Source organism: Camelus ferus, chromosome 10, assembly GCF_009834535.1.
Source record: "Camelus ferus isolate YT-003-E chromosome 10, BCGSAC_Cfer_1.0, whole genome shotgun sequence".
Lineage (NCBI taxonomy): Eukaryota > Metazoa > Chordata > Mammalia > Artiodactyla > Camelidae > Camelus > Camelus ferus.
In genome coordinates, this window is record NC_045705.1 from 8,619,660 (window position 1) to 8,639,050 (window position 19,391).

General features: G+C 43.6%; 1 protein-coding gene across 1 annotated transcript in view; it reads right to left on the minus strand.

Moving 5' to 3' along the window:
* The window catches only part of PIWIL4 (piwi like RNA-mediated gene silencing 4), a 42,435-nt gene that overhangs the window by 13,764 nt on the left and 9,280 nt on the right, over positions 1-19,391 (minus strand). Inside the window, exons 4-12 of the mRNA XM_032488312.1 lie at positions 19,156-19,370; positions 16,289-16,410; positions 14,630-14,710; positions 12,382-12,579; positions 10,820-10,931; positions 5,768-5,891; positions 4,326-4,443; positions 3,682-3,793; positions 929-1,113 (exon numbers count right to left, since the gene is read on the minus strand). Of these exons, the coding sequence (XP_032344203.1) occupies positions 929-1,113; positions 3,682-3,793; positions 4,326-4,443; positions 5,768-5,891; positions 10,820-10,931; positions 12,382-12,579; positions 14,630-14,710; positions 16,289-16,410; positions 19,156-19,370 (1,267 nt within the window). The remainder of the gene's footprint in view (positions 1-928; positions 1,114-3,681; positions 3,794-4,325; positions 4,444-5,767; positions 5,892-10,819; positions 10,932-12,381; positions 12,580-14,629; positions 14,711-16,288; positions 16,411-19,155; positions 19,371-19,391) is intronic.

Sequence of the window (19,391 nt, forward strand, 5' to 3'; positions counted from 1 at the left end):
GTGAAGTAAGGCATGACCAACTTCATGGTTTTTCTAAAGCAAAACAATAGTCAGTGTTGGGTGTGGCTGGGTATGAATGGGTCCCTTACTAAACTGAAAGCATCTTACTTATCTGCCTCATCCCCATGCAAATGGCACAGTGTCTACAGTAGTAGATACTCAATAAATGTTCAAAGGCTAAATGAACGAGCTTGGCTTTATCAAAAAACTATCGAAATGACAAATCTTATGCTACTGTGACAGAATTAGAAAAGCTAATTTCGGATCTATTTTTACGTTAGGTTTTAAAACATAAAATCTATCAAATAAGTCAGGAAATGCAACTTTTACCTGTTAATATCCTATTTGCTGTTAAGCTTTATAAATAAGTGATATGGAGGAATTAAGACAAAAGAGGAGGAGGCAACAATACAGATTTACTTAGGATTTATATCCCAACAAGGACTGGAAAGATTTTGAGGAAATGTAACTGTTGCCCAGGAAGAACTACGAAAACCCAGTTTTACAAAGACCAACATAAAATATATTTTAACAGGATCAAAATTTAATCATTGCCAAATTTATCTACTTACAACAATTTTCTGGGCACTTTATATTAGGAAATTTTATTAACATAAAGAAACTTTTGTAGCTATATCAACCATTATATCCTATCTTCTAACAAAACCAAATTAATATACGAAAAAAGTTGGCAAACTACTATATATAAAATAGATAAACAACAAGGTCCTAATCTATAGCACAGGGAACTATATTCAATATCTTGTAATAACCTATAATGACAAAAATATGAAATAATATATTTATGTATAACTGAATCACTTTGCTGTCCCCTAGAAACTAACACAACATTGTAAAGCAGCTACACTTCAATAAAAAAAAACAAACAAACAGAAAAGAGTTGGGATGCTTCCCAGCATATCCTCACATTTTAGGGTAGTCCACGTGAAATCCCATGGGGCTTCCAACCTTCCTCAAGCAATTCAGAAAGCTCTCCATCACTCTTTCAGCTCTGCTACTACATATAATCAACCACTTATTCAAAGACTGTGCACTTAAAATCTTGCAAGTTCGCATATCCCTGGACCAGTCAGCAGCAGACGCAGGTTGACACTGAGAAAATGAAGGGTCGTGAAAGGGTTACACAGATTTACTCAGAGAGCAATGAAGTAAAGACGGTGTGAAGATAGTTTGTGTTTGTCATAAAAACTATTTAGTACAAGTTGCTATCCACAGACTTAAAACACAGAGATAAGTGCTATACATTTATTTGAACAGAATACACGTACTTCCTGGGAGTAAAGGCATCTGAGCATCATCGCAGGTCAGCCATTCCAGGCCTGCAGACCCTTGGCAAGTCCCTTTACCTCGTGGGCCTCTGCTATGTGCAAAGACAGGTGTCTGGTTCAAAGCTCTAGGTTCCCTTCCAGCTCTAAAAATCTATGGCACTGACTATGAATGACTCAGGTGAGTGGCTGTCCGGTTTGGTATCTCTGCTTTGGGCGTCAAGATATCGCAAATAGAAAATGCTGACGATTGACACGCCAGATCATCATACCGAAACTAAGAACCCCTACAGGGCAATTCAGAATATACATTACGCCAGGAGCGGCTACGTCCAGGAGCACAGATGAGGCCAGGACACAAGCTGCCTTCTCATTCTTGGAAGTTTCCCCGGGTGACCAGGAAAAGCAAGCTCCTGCACTGAAGAGACTTTAGGCTGGTCCCTAGGCTTCTGCTTATATAGATGGACCTAGAGATGATCATACTAAGTGAAGTTAAGTCAAAGACAAATATCATATGATATCACTTATATGTGGAACCTGAAAAAAATGATATAAATGAATTTATTTACAAACCAGGAATAGACAATAGAAAACAAACTATGGTTACCAAAGGGGAAAGGGGCAGGCGGGGCCGGGGAGCTGGGGAGAGGATAAATTAGGAGTTGGGATTAACACCTGTCGCTCCTCCACTTCTAGCTGCCCGGCCTACTGCGATGGAACAAATGTGGAAGGTGTTTCCCCCCACCAGAGTGCCCCTCCTCAGCAGAATAGTGAGCCTGGGCCAGGGTTGAGCCCTGCCCCACACCCCTCTCCTGCCGCTGTCTCCGCTGGACTGGTGACTTGGGTCCTGAGTTCTGCCCTTGTCCTGACTCCAGGGAGGGTGAGCCAGTTACGGAAGCTAGGGCCACTGCCACCTCACCAGATCTGGAGGACCAGTTCCCCTGCATGCTGTCCCTAAATCCCATACCGCAGGTCTCTCCCAGGGGCTGGCTTCCAGTGAAGGTGACATCCCATAAGCAGTTTTGAGTGGGTGGTAGGTTACTTGCCCACCAGAAATAGACCTGGTCCCTACACCTTGAGTTCTCCTTGGCCTTGCCCTGCCCTCCTAGAATCTGTCTGAAAGGACTGGAGTCCTGAGAAGGGCAGTGTCTGGAGGTCTGTGATAGCTCTACCCCCAAGTCATATACAGGAGCCTTTGATCTCATTAAAGAGATGTGAACCAAAAAAAGAAAAAAATCCAAACAAACAAACAAACAAACTACTATACACACACTACTATGCATGAAACAGATAAACAACAAGGACCTACTATACAGCACAAGGAACTATGTTCAATATCTTATAATAGCCTCTATGGAAGAGAATCTGAAAAGTATCGAGGTATATATATAACTGAATCACTTTGCTGTACACCTGAAACTAACACAACATCGTAAATCAAATGTATATTAATAAAAATCAATTTCTTAAAAAGTTAAAATGAAATTGTGATCATGTATCTCTGTATGTCTACTGTGTAGTACTATGAAAAGCACTTAATATTCATCCTTAAAAAATGACACGGAATGTAACTTGCTTTAGAAATGGGCAAGACAAACTACTACATATAATCTAGGTAAACAACAAGGCCCCACTGTAGAGCACAGAGAACTATATTCAATACCTTGTAATAACATATAAAGAAAAAGAATATGAAAAAGAATACATGTATGTGTGTATAACTGAATCACTATGCTGTACACCAGAAACGAACACAGCATTGTAAATCAACTACACTTCAATTTTTTTAAAATGGGCTAAACAGAGGGAAAGAATAGAAAAATAATGTACAATTTTTGCATAGAATAGGTTCATTTTTTTCCACTGAATCCCAGAAGTGGCAATGATGTGTCTCTCCAGGTTGCAGAATGCCTCTCTGCCTAAATGCTGTGGCTGGTGTGGAGTCGAATTTCTTCATGTTTAGACTGGGTGAGCAGCATTTTGCTTTGGGGTAGGGGGGTGGGAGGAAATAATTCTATCTGGAATTAACCTGAGGTATCATGGATTTTTTTTTTTAGTCAAATAAGATTACTACAACACCCAATAATAGGTGGGTGTGTTTTGATTGCAATGACTTGAAATGCCATTTTCTAATGTGTCTTTAAAGGTGACACCACACCACACTAACTGACCTAAATCATGTCCTCTGGTTACCGCTAAGCCCTGGGAAGTACACACGGATTTAAAAGGAAAACAGAGGGACCTGGAGGTTTAGGACGAATGGAGGGCATGGACATGACTGTGGAGAAACCAAATGAATATTATACTGTGAGTCCACTAGTCACTCTGGCATACGATCAAACTGACACACATTCAAGAAAACACTTCTAAATGAAAATAAAATCAAAACACTTACTACATGGTCTTGCAGTATTATTTTTTCTGAAGGCAACACCCGGCCAGTCAGAGACATCTGGCATCCAAAATGCAGCCCCCAGGTCTCCAGCTCAAAACGAGCATCCTTGTTCCTGTCAACAGAGTTGAGTTTTAAATCTTTAAAGGGCTTATTTTCTGAAGAACGGTAATCATTAGTAATAGAATTATAACTTACTGAACCACTCAAAGACTGACTTTTTTAAGGTTCCCAACTTCCACTTCTACTCACTGTTCTTTCCCCTGCTGAAGGGAATTACGGGAAGACGGCGCCCGTGTGGGACACACAGGGATGGAAAAGACTCCCGGGGTGCCTTGCTGGTTGGCAAAATGGGCCTTTGAGCCAGACAGATCCAGGCTTCAACTCCAAGTGCCAACATTTAGTAACATGTGACCTTGAATAAACTCTGAAATCTATTAAAGCCATGGTTTCCTTATTGGCAAGATGGAGGAATAATTAGCTACTTCCTGGGGTTGATGTAAAGCTTACATATGACAATACGTGGCAAGTGTGACCACGCTGCCTGGCAATAAAGCGCTCAATAAAGGTGAGGCATTAATCCTGATAATAAACTTGTTAACAAAGGGACACTGTGGAACCCCAGATGTTAAGAGATGTCCTGGTACCTCTGGATGTCGTCTGCGAGTCTAGCCAGGCGCTGCTGCCTTCCCAAAGGATTGAGACGCGTTTCTTCGGCTACAGCCTTCATCAGCTGGAAATCAGTAGTCGCCTGGCTAGGAAGCCCTATTAAATGTGAACAAAGACAAAGTGGAAAATGAACAGTCCTCGATGCAACCCCAGCCCATCTCAAGGCACAGTGCAATAATACCTTTCACTTAAACTGAATCAGATTCATCCCCTGGATAGCACCATCTGACGGCAATGCAAGCCACGTGTCATTTACAATTTTCTAGTAGCCATATGAAAAAAAAAAAAAAGCCAAAAAGAAGCAGATGCAATAATTCAAATAGTATATATTATTTAATTCAATATATCCAAAATATCAACATGCAACCAATATAAAAAATTTATTAATGAGGTAGTTTCCCTTTTTCTTCATACTATGTCTTAGAAATCCAATCTGTTTCACATTTACAGCACTTCTCAGTCCAGCCCCTTGGCTGCACTAGTCACGTGTCAAGTGATCAGTGAACTCACGTGGCCAGAGGCCACCGTGGACTGTGCAGATCTAGAATGCCAGGGTATCACTAAGAATGGGCATCCTTGAATTAGGAGCTTGGGATTAACATATACACACCACTATATATATAAAACAAACAACAAGGACCCACTGTATAACAAGGGAACTATATTTAATATCTTGTAATAACCTATAATGGATAAGAATCTAAATATTTTTATATATGTTCATGTATATGTATAACTGAATCACTTTGCTGTACACCTGAAATTAATGCAACAATGTAAATCAACTACACATCAATGGAGAAAAAAAAAAAAAGGGCATCCTTCCCCACCAGGAGGATGTCCTTACTAACTTTTCTAATCACAAAAGAAATATGTACGTATCACAACTGATCCGAGCAATACAAAAATGTGAAAGGCAGAAAGCCTTCCCTCCTCAGTCTCACCCCGGTAATCAGATGGACATGATTAAAAGTACCTGACACAGTTATTCAGCTTCCACTACAGAGTAAAGATTACCTTCTGGAAGCTCATGTGAAAGACACTAAGGATCATTTCGGCACCACTCAAAGAATACACTAAAAGGAAATTAAAGTCATGTGGCTTCCTAGGCCAGTGATGTTCAAAAACTGAGGAACAGCAGCTTGGTTTTAGGAAAATGTCTGGAGACCAATTTAACATCGAATTAACCAATGGAAGGCATGAGATACAGGAAACATGTAATTTTCACTCTGCAGAGCAATTTCCAGAGGACATTCTGCCCTCCCACTTTCTGTATAATCAAATAAATTACTTAAAGGGTCATCCTCCATGGGTTAAATTAGTGCTCTGGCACTCAGGTAACTGAAGGAGGTTTTACCCACTGCTAAGTGGCAGCAGTCTGTGATGGAGAGCAGGACAGAGTGTAAAACACAGACGTTACCTGTGAGAAAGCAGAGCTCGGGGATCAGGTGGGCCATCCGAACCTCAGGGTCATCGTTTCTCTTACTTTTCAACAGACTAACAAGCACTGGCTGGTTTAGGTCAGACAAGGTAATATCATATTGCTATAGAACGCAAGATTAATGAGGGAAAAGTTAATATGGAAACATTGTAAAGTCAGCATGCTTGCGCAGGAGCAACAAAGCAATCCCGAAATGAATAAAGGAAAAGAAGTCCCTGCTAATCCCTAAGGCGACCTCCTCATTCCTACTTCCTTCCTAGAACCTTTCTTTTGTATCTCAGGGCCAGTTTCATGATTTTTAATCATTACCTTTTAAAATGCAACACTGTTCTTTTTTTCCGATTATTTCCCTGCTCTCTTCTTGTAATAGGGAAGAACAAATCTGACTCCATATTAGATCTGTTCCTTTAGCTCCAACCCTGTGCTCTGTTTTTTGTGCTTAGTCGTGCTGGTTCTGCACCTTTTATAAAAGAATGTTGCCAAAAGCCTGAAATATACAGGATACTTCATTCTCAAGACTCTGACCTTTTAGGGTTTAACACTTTTCCATTCACATAGCGATAAAATGTTGCAGAACAGAGAGTAACATTTGTCTTGTTGAAGGTTGACAGGGACACCATGACCTGACCTAGGTGGACAGCTGCAAGAATAAAGGATTCTGACACCAAGAAGTTTGCAACAACCAACCACACTCCCCTCCCCTTTTAGTATAAAAGGAGCCTGAATTCTGACTTGGGTAAGATGGTTCTCTAGGACATTAGTCCCCCATCTCCACAGTCTGCTGGCTTTCAGAATAAAGTCATTATTTCTTGCCCCAACACCTTGTCTCTTGATTTATTGGCCTGTCCTGCAGTGAGCAGAACGAGTTTGGACTCGGTACCATTCTGAGTTTCATCCAGTCAGAATAGCCTCCAGCTGGCTCCAGACGTGGCGCAATGATCTCACGGTAGCTGACTCCACATCAACATTTCCACCACTGGAGACCGAGGCAGACTGCCTGATGGAACTCACTGGCTCTCAGTATCTGTATTCATTTTGAAAATATCTATACACAAGTTGGAGGCAAGGATTATACTGAGTCAACATACAGATTTCCCAGAAGGGCACAACTATCCTTAATTTCCAGGACAATGTGATAGGGAAGCAGCTTTGAAGTCTGACAAATGTAAATCTGACCCCCACTTCTTCTGCTTACTTGAACTGTGGCACTTACCTTTCCTCATCTATGAAAAGAGGAGACCAGCAGCTCAGGGGTGGCTCGTGTAAACCGCAAGCACGGTGTCTGGTTTATAATGAGTCCTTGGCAATCATCAGCTCCTACCCCACCCCCTTTCCCTTCATAAACTTGAATTTCAACACTCTCACCTTGCCAAAAGTCCATTTACCTTCCAACGGCCAAGTTTCCAATTAACACTCATTTCCAGTATAATTTACTCAACACTGATGACAGAACTGGGATTAACATTTACAAAATGCCTGGGGATTTATCTCCTACTGACCTCAACAGTTATAACTAAGTGAGAGTTTCTCTATTGAGTAAGGACTTAAAGTCATTAAAATAAAAAAACAATCCAGGAAACCGCAATTGAAAGTGATGACTACAACAATGCTATGGCTGAAAAGCTTGGAGAAGCCTTAGTAGAATGAGAGTTTTTACACATGACTTCATTAATTCACATCTTGTGCTTACTGGATCCCAGGAACCACAGGGGATGCAAAGATAAAAGAGGCGGTCCCGAGTCCCTGGCAAGGAGTGAGAGACAGGGTGGTAGTGAAATAATTTATGGCTGGTAAATCAGGGAAGGCTTCATGAAGGAGGGAGAATCTGAGACAGCGCCTTGAAAAAAATGTGGGAGTGTAACAAGCTCCAGGAACAGCTCCAGCGCAACTGGCGCATACTTCAGGAAGAGGGTATTCTATTTCCCTAGAGCATGGCCACGAATTCTCCCCACTAAGCTGTGTCATCAGGTGATCCTTCCTCTCTCCCATGCTCAGACTTTCTTAGCATTTGAAACCGTTTTTCATGATAAGATAAAAACAGAGAAATATAAAGGTCAATATAAGATGTCTTCCACTTGAAAAGCTGACTACCTAATAATCTAGTGTTCCCTTCCTGGGAGAGAGAGGAGGATATTCTAGTAATTGGCACTATTTTGTTTCTTTTTCTCCCTAATTACAATATATATGCAATGAACCACAATTCATTACAAAGACAGTGAGTGGGATTTTATCATGATTCTTTTTTCAGAATGTCACAGGTCCTAAAATGCATTAAAAAAAAATGAATTTAGCCATGCAGGGAAAGCTCCGGGAGTTTAACAAATTTTGTGTTAAACAAACACACACGGAGCACATTTTCTGCACGTCAGAGAGGACCTCATGAACGAGATGACATCTGACCTTGAAGCTAATATTTTACTTGGTGGTGAGGAGGAGAGGTGCAGTGCGGCTTTATGCCACTGTCTCTTAAACGTGAGCAAAGGCTGAGGAACACAGAGTGACAGCAAGTAGACCAGGGTGATGGCAGCATGGGGTGCATGTGGGATGAGGCCAAAAGGTGAGGTGGGCTCAAACTATGTGATGCTGCAGATGAAGAAAGGAAGGCTGTTTGCCCAATGCCCACCTCGTGCAGGCACCGGACTAAGAGCTGTGCGCGGACAAGCACCTCGTTCAGCGCTTACGGCATCATGACAGAAGACAGATGGCTCCCTTCATGGATGATGCTCCAGGTTTAGGGATGTGCCCAAGGTTACACAGCCAGTGCCGGGACTATCTGATTCCAGATCTTATGCTCTTTACCACATTTCTGGGCAGCATTTCAGAACAATCGTTCTGGTGGCAGTGAGAGTGATGGATCCCAGTGAAGAGAGAGCTGGGACAAGGAGATCATAAAGGGGGACCGAAATCCCCCAAGCGGAAATCCATGAGACGTTCTGCACTAACGCAGTGGTAACGGGGCATGGGGCCCAGGGAGAATTCAGGGATAAAGGAGGCAGAACTCATCTAGGTGACAACTGAAAGAGGAAGTGAGGGTGAAGAAGAATGTAATAGGGAAGAGCAAATCTGACTCCACGTTGGATCTGTTCCTTTACCGCTAACCCTGTGCTGTTTCCTGTGCTGAGTCATGCTGGTTCTACATCTTTTGTGAAAGAATGTTGCCTATAGCCTGAAATACACAGGACAGCCCATTCTCCAGCCTCTGACCTTTAAGGGTAGAACACTTTTCCATTCATAGAGCGATAAAAAGTTGCAGAACAGAGAATAACATTCGTCTTGGAGGTTTACAGAAACATCCTGACCTGACCTACAGGGACAGCTGTAAGAACAAAGAGTTCTGACAGCAAGAAGTTTGTAACAACCAACCTCACCCTCTCCCCTTTTTAGTATGAAAGGGAGGCTGAATTCTGACTTGGGGAAGGTGGTTCTCTAGGACATGAAGTTGCCATCTTCTCGGTTTGCTGGCTTTCTGAATAAAGTCATCATTCCTTGCCCCAACACCTCGTCTCCCTATTTACTGGCCTATTGTGTTGTGAGCACAATGAGTTTGGACTCAGTAACAAGAGGAAGGGAGCAAAATGATTTCCTGAGAGGCAGAACTCCCAAGGAGAGACTGGAGTGGGAAAGACAATGAATTCAGTTTGAATTCTGTTAGTTTGAGATGCCTGCAGGATATTCATGCAAATGTGACCTGAAATGGAGATGAGTATGTAATTGAGGAATGGAACGAGGGAAAAGCAAAATAATATATCTGAGCAATCTCAAAATACGCAGAGAAGATCCTATGCAAGGGGACCACAGTGAACAAATGCATTTAATTTTGGGGGGAAATGAAGGGGCAAAATGTCAAAAGAGGCTGAGAAAGAACAACCTGAGACCCAGCAGAGAACCATGAGAGATGCACTAAGGAGTCAAGGATGAGGAGTTCAGCTCGGGGGGCGTGGTCGCTAGTGTCAAAAGCCACCAGAAGCCCCTTGGAATAAGAAGGACAACTGAATTTGACCTCAGAGAGCTATCTCCATCACAGCAGAATCGGATACCAGACTTCTGAGGCATCAGGAAGGAAGAACTGAAGAGGAGCTTGGAGCTAGTGTAGATGGTCTTCTAAAGAAATAAACTAAGGTGGAAAAGGAGATGGCTTTTCTTGAAGGTGTAGAATGGTCAAGGTAGGGTTTTAGCTTTGGGTTTATTTTTGTTTTTAAAACATCAGTGAGATTTTGGAGACTGGAATTTGACTGTGTATGAAAAAGAAGGCATCTCTGAAAGGACAGATGGTGGGGATGGGGTAATTATAATTGTTGTGAATCAAGTTCCCAGAGTTGGGAGATTACATCAATAAATGTTTGAGTACTACATGCGAGGCATCGTGCTAGCCCTGGGTCTCCAGAAATTAAGAGCTCAGGGTTGAGGAAGGGAGTCAGACCATTCACATCCTGCCCGTGATCATCTGAGGCTGCTGAGTGCAGGGAGGGGAGCCCTGGGGAGAGTGTCCCGGGGCTCCCTTAAGAGTTGACTGCTTAGCTGAGTACTGGAGACTGGTCAGTGACCGGCTGGCTGCAAATGCACATCCAGGAAGAGGAAGCAACGTGTGGGAAAATGCACAGGGGAGTAACTGACTCAAGGAACCACAAATGGTGAGCACAGCAGAACAGACAAAGAAACCTGGGATGGTAAGGGATGCGGCTCAGGAGGCAGGGAGTGGCCGGATCATAAAGGGCCTCGGAAACTCTGCCCTGGAGCTTACATCTGGCTTCTACAGCAATAGGGAGCCGTGGGAATATTTTAAGCAGGGAAGTGACATTATCAGATGTGCTTTTAAAGGCGGTAACTGGACTACAGGAAGCACAACAGGAGACAGGATGAGGGTCTGAGCCAATCTAGGAACGGTGGGGACGGAGGGGAAGGGATGGATCAGCGAATGATGACGGAGGCAGACCCAGCCTGCCAATCTGAGGGATTCATTGGACTGGAATGGAACAGGGAGACTTCTCTGAGCTAAGAGGAAGGGGGATGAGGATGAAGGAAAAGTCCCACCTGCTTGTAGTAATCCACGTAGGTGATCTCAGTGCCATCCCGCTTCTGGAAGGTGTGCGTGGGCTTCACTGACCAGTCAATGTCATTGATGCGATAGGTTTTGTTATTGTACCTGATAAATACAAAAAGTGCCTAAGTTTTTTTTCCCAGATCATACAAAGTAAGTACCTATGTCACTACACTTTTAATTCAAAGTATTATTCTCCAGAATTTCAGAAGTTATGAAAGATAGTAACTCAAGAATAGTCACTTTAAAAAAAAATGAGCAGCTCTTATCTAAGGAGAGCATTAATGAGCTCTTCGGTTCACAGAAAGTCCTCCGTATTCCAGCAAAACCGAACCGACGGGAGAGTCATCAGCCCGGCCGCTGCTTTTCTCACCGAGAGACACTGTAACTGCGGGTAAACCATTCTTAAATGTCCACAGGCCAAAGCATTACTCGAAACGTTCCCATCAGCTTCCAGTGTCACTCAGAGTTTTTGAACTCCCAGATTGTTTTTCTGATAAAAAGCACTCCCCAAAAAAGGCTGATCAAATCTGCAATTCCAGCAGCCTGCTCCATCTCCCACCTAGGACTGGCCCCGGGGAAAACGGCAAGGCAGCTCGGCTGCGGTCATCTAGCTCCTTCTCCCCTTCTCAGCAGGCTCTGTGTGGCACGGAACATCCTCTCCTGACATCCCGGCCTCGGGACGGAAACCTCCCTGTCAGGTTTCTCCTGGGCTCTCGGTACCTTGCGCGGCGACTTTGATAGTGTGATGAGCTAATTCAAGAAGAGCATGACGGGAGGATAAGGGGCCGGCGTGGAATTCAACCAGCCCCGCCCCCCGCCATCTATCACCCAGAGAAACAACTTCAGCGAAAATTCCAAGCCAACCTTGGAGAAGGCTAGCAGAGCCTCTAAGAGAAGTGTTGATGGACTTGCAGCAGTGGATGGGAGCTTTTTACACTCAGGAAGTCACCTAACTGCCCAGGGGTCATTCAGTTCCCTGTGCACGGAGGGCAAGTTATACACAGACAAACCCAGAGGCATGAAAAGACTCAGCCTTAACAATCTCATCATTTTACAGAGAAGGCGAGACATGGACCTGATGTTGTCCTGTGATGGAATAAAATGAAATAAAATGGTTGTAAAGAGGTAACTATAAGCCCCGTGCTATGGGAGCAGCACAGGGGAGGGAACTGAATAATTCCAACTGAGCGGAGGCTTCAGGAAACAGTACCGTATGAGCTGGGCTTTGTGGGAGGCAGAAACTGGGGTGGGGGATCCAGGCAGAGGCACCAGAACAGCAAAGTGCAGACTCCTGGGAGTTGGGGGCAGAGGGGACAGCAGGAGACAAGGAAGGACCAGGTCAGACTGTGGACGGCCCAGCACGCCACTCGAGGACACCTGAACTCTAGACAACCGAGAGTGGCCAAGTCGAAGCAGGTGAGCAGACTAACCAGATCTGTGCTCAGGCCAGTGCCCGGATGCTGCTCCTGTTCCCTGTTCCCACATTTCTCTGGAGAATGCACGTACATAATGCATTCTCCAGAGAAACATCTATTTCCACGCAGGCTTTTACCTTGTCAGGACAATGAGTCCGATCAGCTGTTTTTCACACATCTGGGTAAAGCAGGACATGCCAGTTTTGTGGCAGAGATCAGTCATGAATTCCAGAACAGTCTCATTCCGGAGTACCTTATAACTCACATCAGCGCTAAATAGGAGCTGGCTTTCAAAATATGATACAGAAACAGCAAACCCAGGCCAAAGGGACAATCTTTAAAATAAAAAAAAAAAAAAACTCAAATAAGTAAAACTTTTTAAATAAATGTTCTAAATGTTATATCAGGAAAACAATAAACATTTTTTAATGGTGATTTTACATTCCAATCTCTAGATTTTATGAAACAATTCTTTTTCAGTCTGATTTCTTTCAGTGGCTGACTAAACACTTCAGTGCTGGGCTGTCTCTAAACATTATATTTAGGATAAAATACATTCCTGCAATGTAGAGCTGCATTTTGCAACCTTGGCCTCAGACATGTGGACTGGATAATTCTTTGTTTGGGGCTGTTCAGTGCATTGCAGGATGCTCAGCGATACCACCACCCCCCCCAGCCTCTATCCACTAATGCCAGTAGCAACCCCCAAGCTGTGGCAACTAAAAATATCTACAGACACTGCCAGATGTCCTCTAGAGAGCAAAGTCGCCCCTGGCTGGGAACACAGCTGTAGGATTCATATGTTAAGGGAGGGCTCTGTTGCAGCATGGGAACATCTCGGTTCAGCAAAGCACACGGACTCGATGTAAGACAGTGAACAGACTGAATAATGAGACCAAGAACTAATCTAAGCGGTGCCATGTAGACGCACAAGGGAAACTGCAGCAGTGGCTACAGCTCCTTTCCACATTCATGAATCTCGTGGTCTGAAGTCTTGAGTAAGAAAAAGTTAGGGAAATGGCATGAAAGAACAGACAGATGTGTTTTAAAAACCATTTCAGTTTATAGCTTGTGGACTTCAGTCACCGTGATCCTAAACCAGCCTTCAGGACCAGCATAGGCACAACCCTAGCTCCAGCTCAGCACAGCAATGAACTGAATTTCTAATCCAGGTGCAGAGATACGTGACAGGGATGAATGAACAGGATGCTTTATACAGACCACGCTGACTCATGGAACTAACATCTGGAAACCTTGCCCTTTTCCTCCACCTGGCAGAAGGCCAAACACCCTGCCCCATTTTCTTTTATGCACAGGTCTTGCTCGACTGATGACAGGGTTACATCTTGATAAACCCATCCCAAGTTGGAAATATCCTTAGTCTTAAATGCATTTAATACATCATAGCCTAGCCTACCTGAAATGTGCTCAGAACACTTAAACATTAGCCTACAGTTGGGCAAAATTATCTAACACAAAGCTTATTTTATAATGAAGTGTTGACTATCTGGTGTCATTTATTGAATACCATCCTGCAAGTGGAAAACAGAATGGTTGTGTGAGTACAGAATGGTTGTAAGTGTGCTGGTCGTTTACCCCTGTGATCGGGTGGCTGATGGGGAGCTGCAGCTCCCACCCCTGCCCGGCACCACGAGAGAGCACCACACTGCATATCGCAGCCCAGGAAAAAGAGAAAAATTCACAGTTCAGGGTATGGTTTCCACCAAATGTGCATCGCTTTTGCATCATCGTAAAGTCGAAGTGCCGTAAGTCAGAGACTGTCTGTACATCTCCCTCTGTTCCGTGTCTGTCTTTGGGTTACTGGCTGCCTCTGTCTTTGGCTCAACCACGTATTCTGGAGAGCCGACTAACAATCATTTCAAGACATAGCTGACCACCTTCCCTGCAGCATCAACCTCCCAGTTCAGGGTGAAAACTCTGCAAGTGGTCCTAACAGCTCCACCCTTCTTCACCAGGGGAGCTCAGCTTAGCGGCTTGTTTGTCTGACCTCTCCTTACCCAACAATTTCGTATCAACCACCCTGGCTGTGTTACCCTTCTGCCAGCAAGAAAACAGAGCGCCAACTATGTGGTATAACACACTACGGCTCATTCTGCTCCATCATTACTTGTCATCCACAGAAAACTCAGCTTCTGAATTCCTCCTAGGACATATGATAACGGTCTAGCACACTAATATAAGAAAACAGGCTGCTAGCTTTTGACACTTGCCATTCTGTAAAGAATTTGAAAATTTTTTTAAAATTGATTACTTTTCACCCCACAGAGTCTCTCATAGGAGGCACAGTGCTATAATATTGCACCGTAAATTATGCCGTTCACATTGCAACAACGTCAACATAACACAAGATACAAATACACCTACTTGTGCTGGGGAATTTCGACTGGGTCGGAAGGCTTGTAGAAGTTCCGTCCAATCTGGTACATAGACAGCCTTTTTAAGATCCTGCAATTATATATGTATTTTAAATCTTTGTCAAACATCAGTCACTAATGCTGTCGTTGGAAGTTTGTACCCGTGCTGAAACCAAAACAGTAGGAAGTGCAGAGCTGGGAGGGTTAGCTATCGCACATACGTAGGAGAGTGTATGTAGGAACTATCCCCCCGCATCTGGGGAGGACACAGCCGAAATGAGTTCTATCTGCCTGGGTTTAACCGCACTGGGAAGTAGCTGGTCACTCACCGGTGATGGCTGTGCCTGTAACACGCTGGTTAGCCTGGATGGGGCGAGGCAGGCCATGCCCACCGGCTCTTCAGGCCTCCTTCTCATTTTGAGATGAGGAGGCTTCTTCTGATGAGGCTATTCCAGCTCCCCAGGGGCTACCAAGTAACCAGGTTGCCTCTTCAACAACTAAACCTGGTCACCTTTAGAATGTGACCCATGGCCGATCTGAGGCTGCTCCATGTAGGGGGGAACGAGTTTCAAGTCAAGAAACAGGGGCTCCAACTGCGTGATTTGGGGCTACCGAATGTCAGATGTCATCTGAGCTTAGCTGCCTTACCTAAAACGGGGATTTGAACAGGACCTGCCTCAGGGTGCTCGAGTAAGTTCTAACACCGGAGAAAAGTCTGCCACCGCAAAGCACCTTCCAATGTCGCTAACTTAAAACAGTCCCCTCTCAGGGAGCCACGCCCAAGACTGGCTGCTGAAGAGGGCTTGGCAGCACTGAGCTGAGGCCCAGATATGATCTAAAGATACTCGCAAGACAGCGGCCTAGAATGAGGAAATCACGTATCTGTGTCGGGTAAGTTGTGCCCTACCCAGCAAAACCGCAGACTCCCCCATCCTCACCCTGGCCCCTGGCCCCTCTGGTTTGCTTTTTAGGTTTTAACAGATCATTCCAGTGATCTACACCAATAGTTCAGGAAAATGGCAATTCTCAAGCTTTTGTGCTCCCATGTGTCATCTGAGAAAGCCTGCTAAAAATGTGGATTTTCAGGCCCCACTCACAAAATTCTGTTTAGTAGGTCCAGGGAGAGACTAGGAAATCTGCATTTTGTCAAGTTTCACCCCAAGACAACTCTGAAGCAAGTGGTCCTCAGATCAGTTTGAAGAACACTGAAAAGCTTATCACCACCTTCCTTCTGTCCCCGGAACACACTGGGGGAGGGAAGGGGCTGAGAGCAGATGGTGCCAGCCTTGCACACCTCAATTATATCGGCCAGTAGCAAAACCAGTCCTTCCAGTTACTAAGCCAGGCTCACTCAACTTTTAAGTCGGGGGTGGAGGCTGGGAGGCGTACAGAAAAAGAAGAGGCGAGAAAAAACACCTGCCCTGCTACCACTGAGACATCACAAGCTTTAAGTTCTTTGTCTCAACACATGTAATACTGGACAGTAACAGAGGCAGCAGCTAGAGGCTGGGATGCACTGTGGGGCACGTCACTGCACAAGAGCATGCAAGTACGTCGAACACTGCCCTAAAGATGACATTGCCAACAAACAGTTACTAACTTTAAGCCCCAGGCTCGATGCTGAAAGGCATCATTAGCTGAAGCTAAATTCACATTTCAGGCACTTTACTTTTTGAAGATGATATTGAAGACTTGGATGCACACGGGAGAGCTTGCTGGCAGCTCCCTGGTCAGAGTGATGGTCATCTTTACAGTCTCGCCTCTTCGAGTTTCACTTGACAATTCCGTGACCTGGAAAAAGAAGTACTTAAAATGCACTCTGTAGATTATCCCCAAGTGCACAGAATGTAGAAACGATAAAACCATCACCATGTGATACGTATTAACAGAAACAAAACTGCAGGCGTTAGTCATGTGAGTTATGATCTAATCATTGCATTACGTTTGGAGAGTTTTTTCTCTCTGTATCTTGTTAATCCTAGAAAAGAAACACACCTCTCGACTCTCGAACTTCTTAATAAGGAACCAAAACCAGACTCAGGGTTCAGAGATTCAACACAAAGAGAATTTCAGAGCAATGGTTCTTGACCTAATTGGGGGATGTGAAGGGCAGGAGACAGGTCATAATTTACTTTGAGAGCCTGATAAAAGTTACAAATACTCTCCTAAGAAAATGTCACATATGTATGTATCACAACAATGTACATAATGGACCCGTTCTCAGGAGTTCAGGGGTGCCCAGAAGACTATTCCTCCCCATCCTGGGTTCACAGATTTCAGAAGAAAACCTCTAAAAATTTTATTCAAAAAAAAGAAAGGAGCAGAGAGGAAAAGAAGAAGAAAGCAAAGGACAGGGGGCAGACGAGGGGAAGGAAATGTAGGGAGAGCGAGAAGAAAATGGTGAAAGTTAAACAGAGAGGAAATCTGAACTTTTGAAAGGTTTAGAGAAATCCCTAGGGTTCTTATAATCCAGAACGATGTTCTAACAGTATCATGAATGCATGAATAGGTTTTTATGCCAGCTGCCCAACTAAATCTAAAGCTCCTTAGACCAGGCAGGGCTCGGTACAGGTTTTTGGAATAAAGAATGAACAGTCAATAAAAATCAATGATCAAGCACTTTGCAGAAGGGTAAGGAGTTCAAAGAGGTCAGTTTATTGCAATCATTTATGTATTTTATCCCTACTTTGTCTAGTGACAGTGTAGTTTTACCCACTTTTAGGTTAAACCAAGAAGGTATGGCAGGAATAGCTCACTGAATGGAAACAAAGAGAAACAGGTCCTTTCAGAGGGGATGAAGTGTTTCATCGAGTTGATGTCTTGCTTCTGAGAAAACTGCACAGAATTCAGAGGCAGAGAGCTATAGGAAGAGCCCACCGACATCCCAGAGAAGTCTAGCAGGCAGGAGAGGGCGGGCTCTCAGACCGCCACAGGGGTCTCAGGACGAAGGCTGAAGACTACGAAGGTGCTGGGATGAGTGGCTGGCGGCAGACGGTCCCCGCTCAGACCTCTGTCCGGGAACTGCTCTCCTAACAGTCACCTAAGGGCAACTCGTCAGTGTCCCCATACCTCCCCCATCAAACACTTGCCCCTCTGCTTCCTGTTACTGGACCCCACAGCCTCCAGTCCCCAGGCTGCTAGCTTCAGAGGGAGCGTCCACTTCTCCCCTCCATCTGCTATCTAATGGGTTGGCCAGTCTTAGCACGTCTACACCAGCAGGGTCTCTAATCCATTTCAGCTGTTCTAGTACCATTATTTACCACTGAGCTCAAGAGCACGTGGTTTGGACTTGGAGAGACCCTGGTTCCCTGCCTCTTGTAGCCTGTATGATATGGATTAAGTTACTTCAACTCCTTAAGACCTCATCTCAAGAGAGCTGTGCTGAATCCCACTCCAGGGCATGTATCTGGAGGAAACTCTAACCCAAAATGATATATACACCCCAATATTCACAGTAGCACTATTTACAACAGCCAAGATATGGAAGCAACCTAAGTGTCCATTGATGGATGATTGGATAAAGAAGTTGTGGATAAAGAATATACTATATGAGGGAATACTATTCAGCCATAGAAAATAATGAAATAATGTCATTCGCAGCAACATGGGTGGACCTAGGGATGATCATACTAAGTTGAAGTCAGTCAGACAAAGACAAATATCACAGGATACCACTTTTTGTGCAATCTGAAAAAAATTATACTATTGAACTCATTTACAAAACAGAAACAGTCTCATAGACATACAAAACAAACCTATGGTTACCAAAGGGGAAAGGTGGCGGGGGTGAGGGATAAATTAGGAGTTTGGGATTAGCCGATACAAACTACCATATACAAAACAGATAAACAACAAGGTCCTACTGTAGAGCACAGGGAACTATATTCAATAGCTTGTAAAAACCTATAAAGAAAAAGAATATATATATATGTATAACTGAGTCACTATGCTGTGCACCAGAAACTAACACAACATTGTAAATCCTGCAATTTCCATATCCAATGATGACAACCATTAAATATACCCTTAAGATTGATATAAATAACGCTGATTTCGTATGATGGAACAAGCGATGAAAGGAATAAGTTTTAAATCAAGGATTGATGGAAAGTTCTTTTGACACATGGACACAATTGCATAGGACCAAAAAATTATACAGGTAAATTTAAAGCTCAGAGGCTATAGGTAAACGGTGTTTCTTAAAGTCTTGCCAATTTGGGGAAAAGTTTAAAAAAGATTCCTATCTCAAGGACATTTTGCCTTAAAAAAAAAAGTTGAAATAGCAATGTTTATATTACAGCTCTTCTGTTTTAAATGCCAGACCATCAGCTTCTTAGTTAAGAAATCAAACACTGATGAGGTCTTAATTAGAAAGTCTTTTGCTCTCAGGCATCGGAACAGGAAAGAAGAAAAGGGTGAGTGAAACACTCATTCCAACTGCCAGGAAAATCAGTTAACCTCTCAAATCTACATGGATGAATATAAATATATGCATATATGTGCGTGTATATATAAAAAAAATTAACCATACAATACCTTATCTTCTAGCTTTTGTGAGAGAAAAAGGATGGCACCATCAAATGCTTTTGCTTTGTTGGAGAGCTCCCTGTGATTATAAAGCAGAGCAATTCTCAGCCTTCTAGATTCTATATCTGGATTATATGTCACATGATACTGGTAGAGCTGCCAGTCTTGGGGCAAGTACAAGTTAAAGAGATTTGTGACCAGTTTCACAGGTATTCCACTGGAACCTGAAGAAAACAAATAAAAAA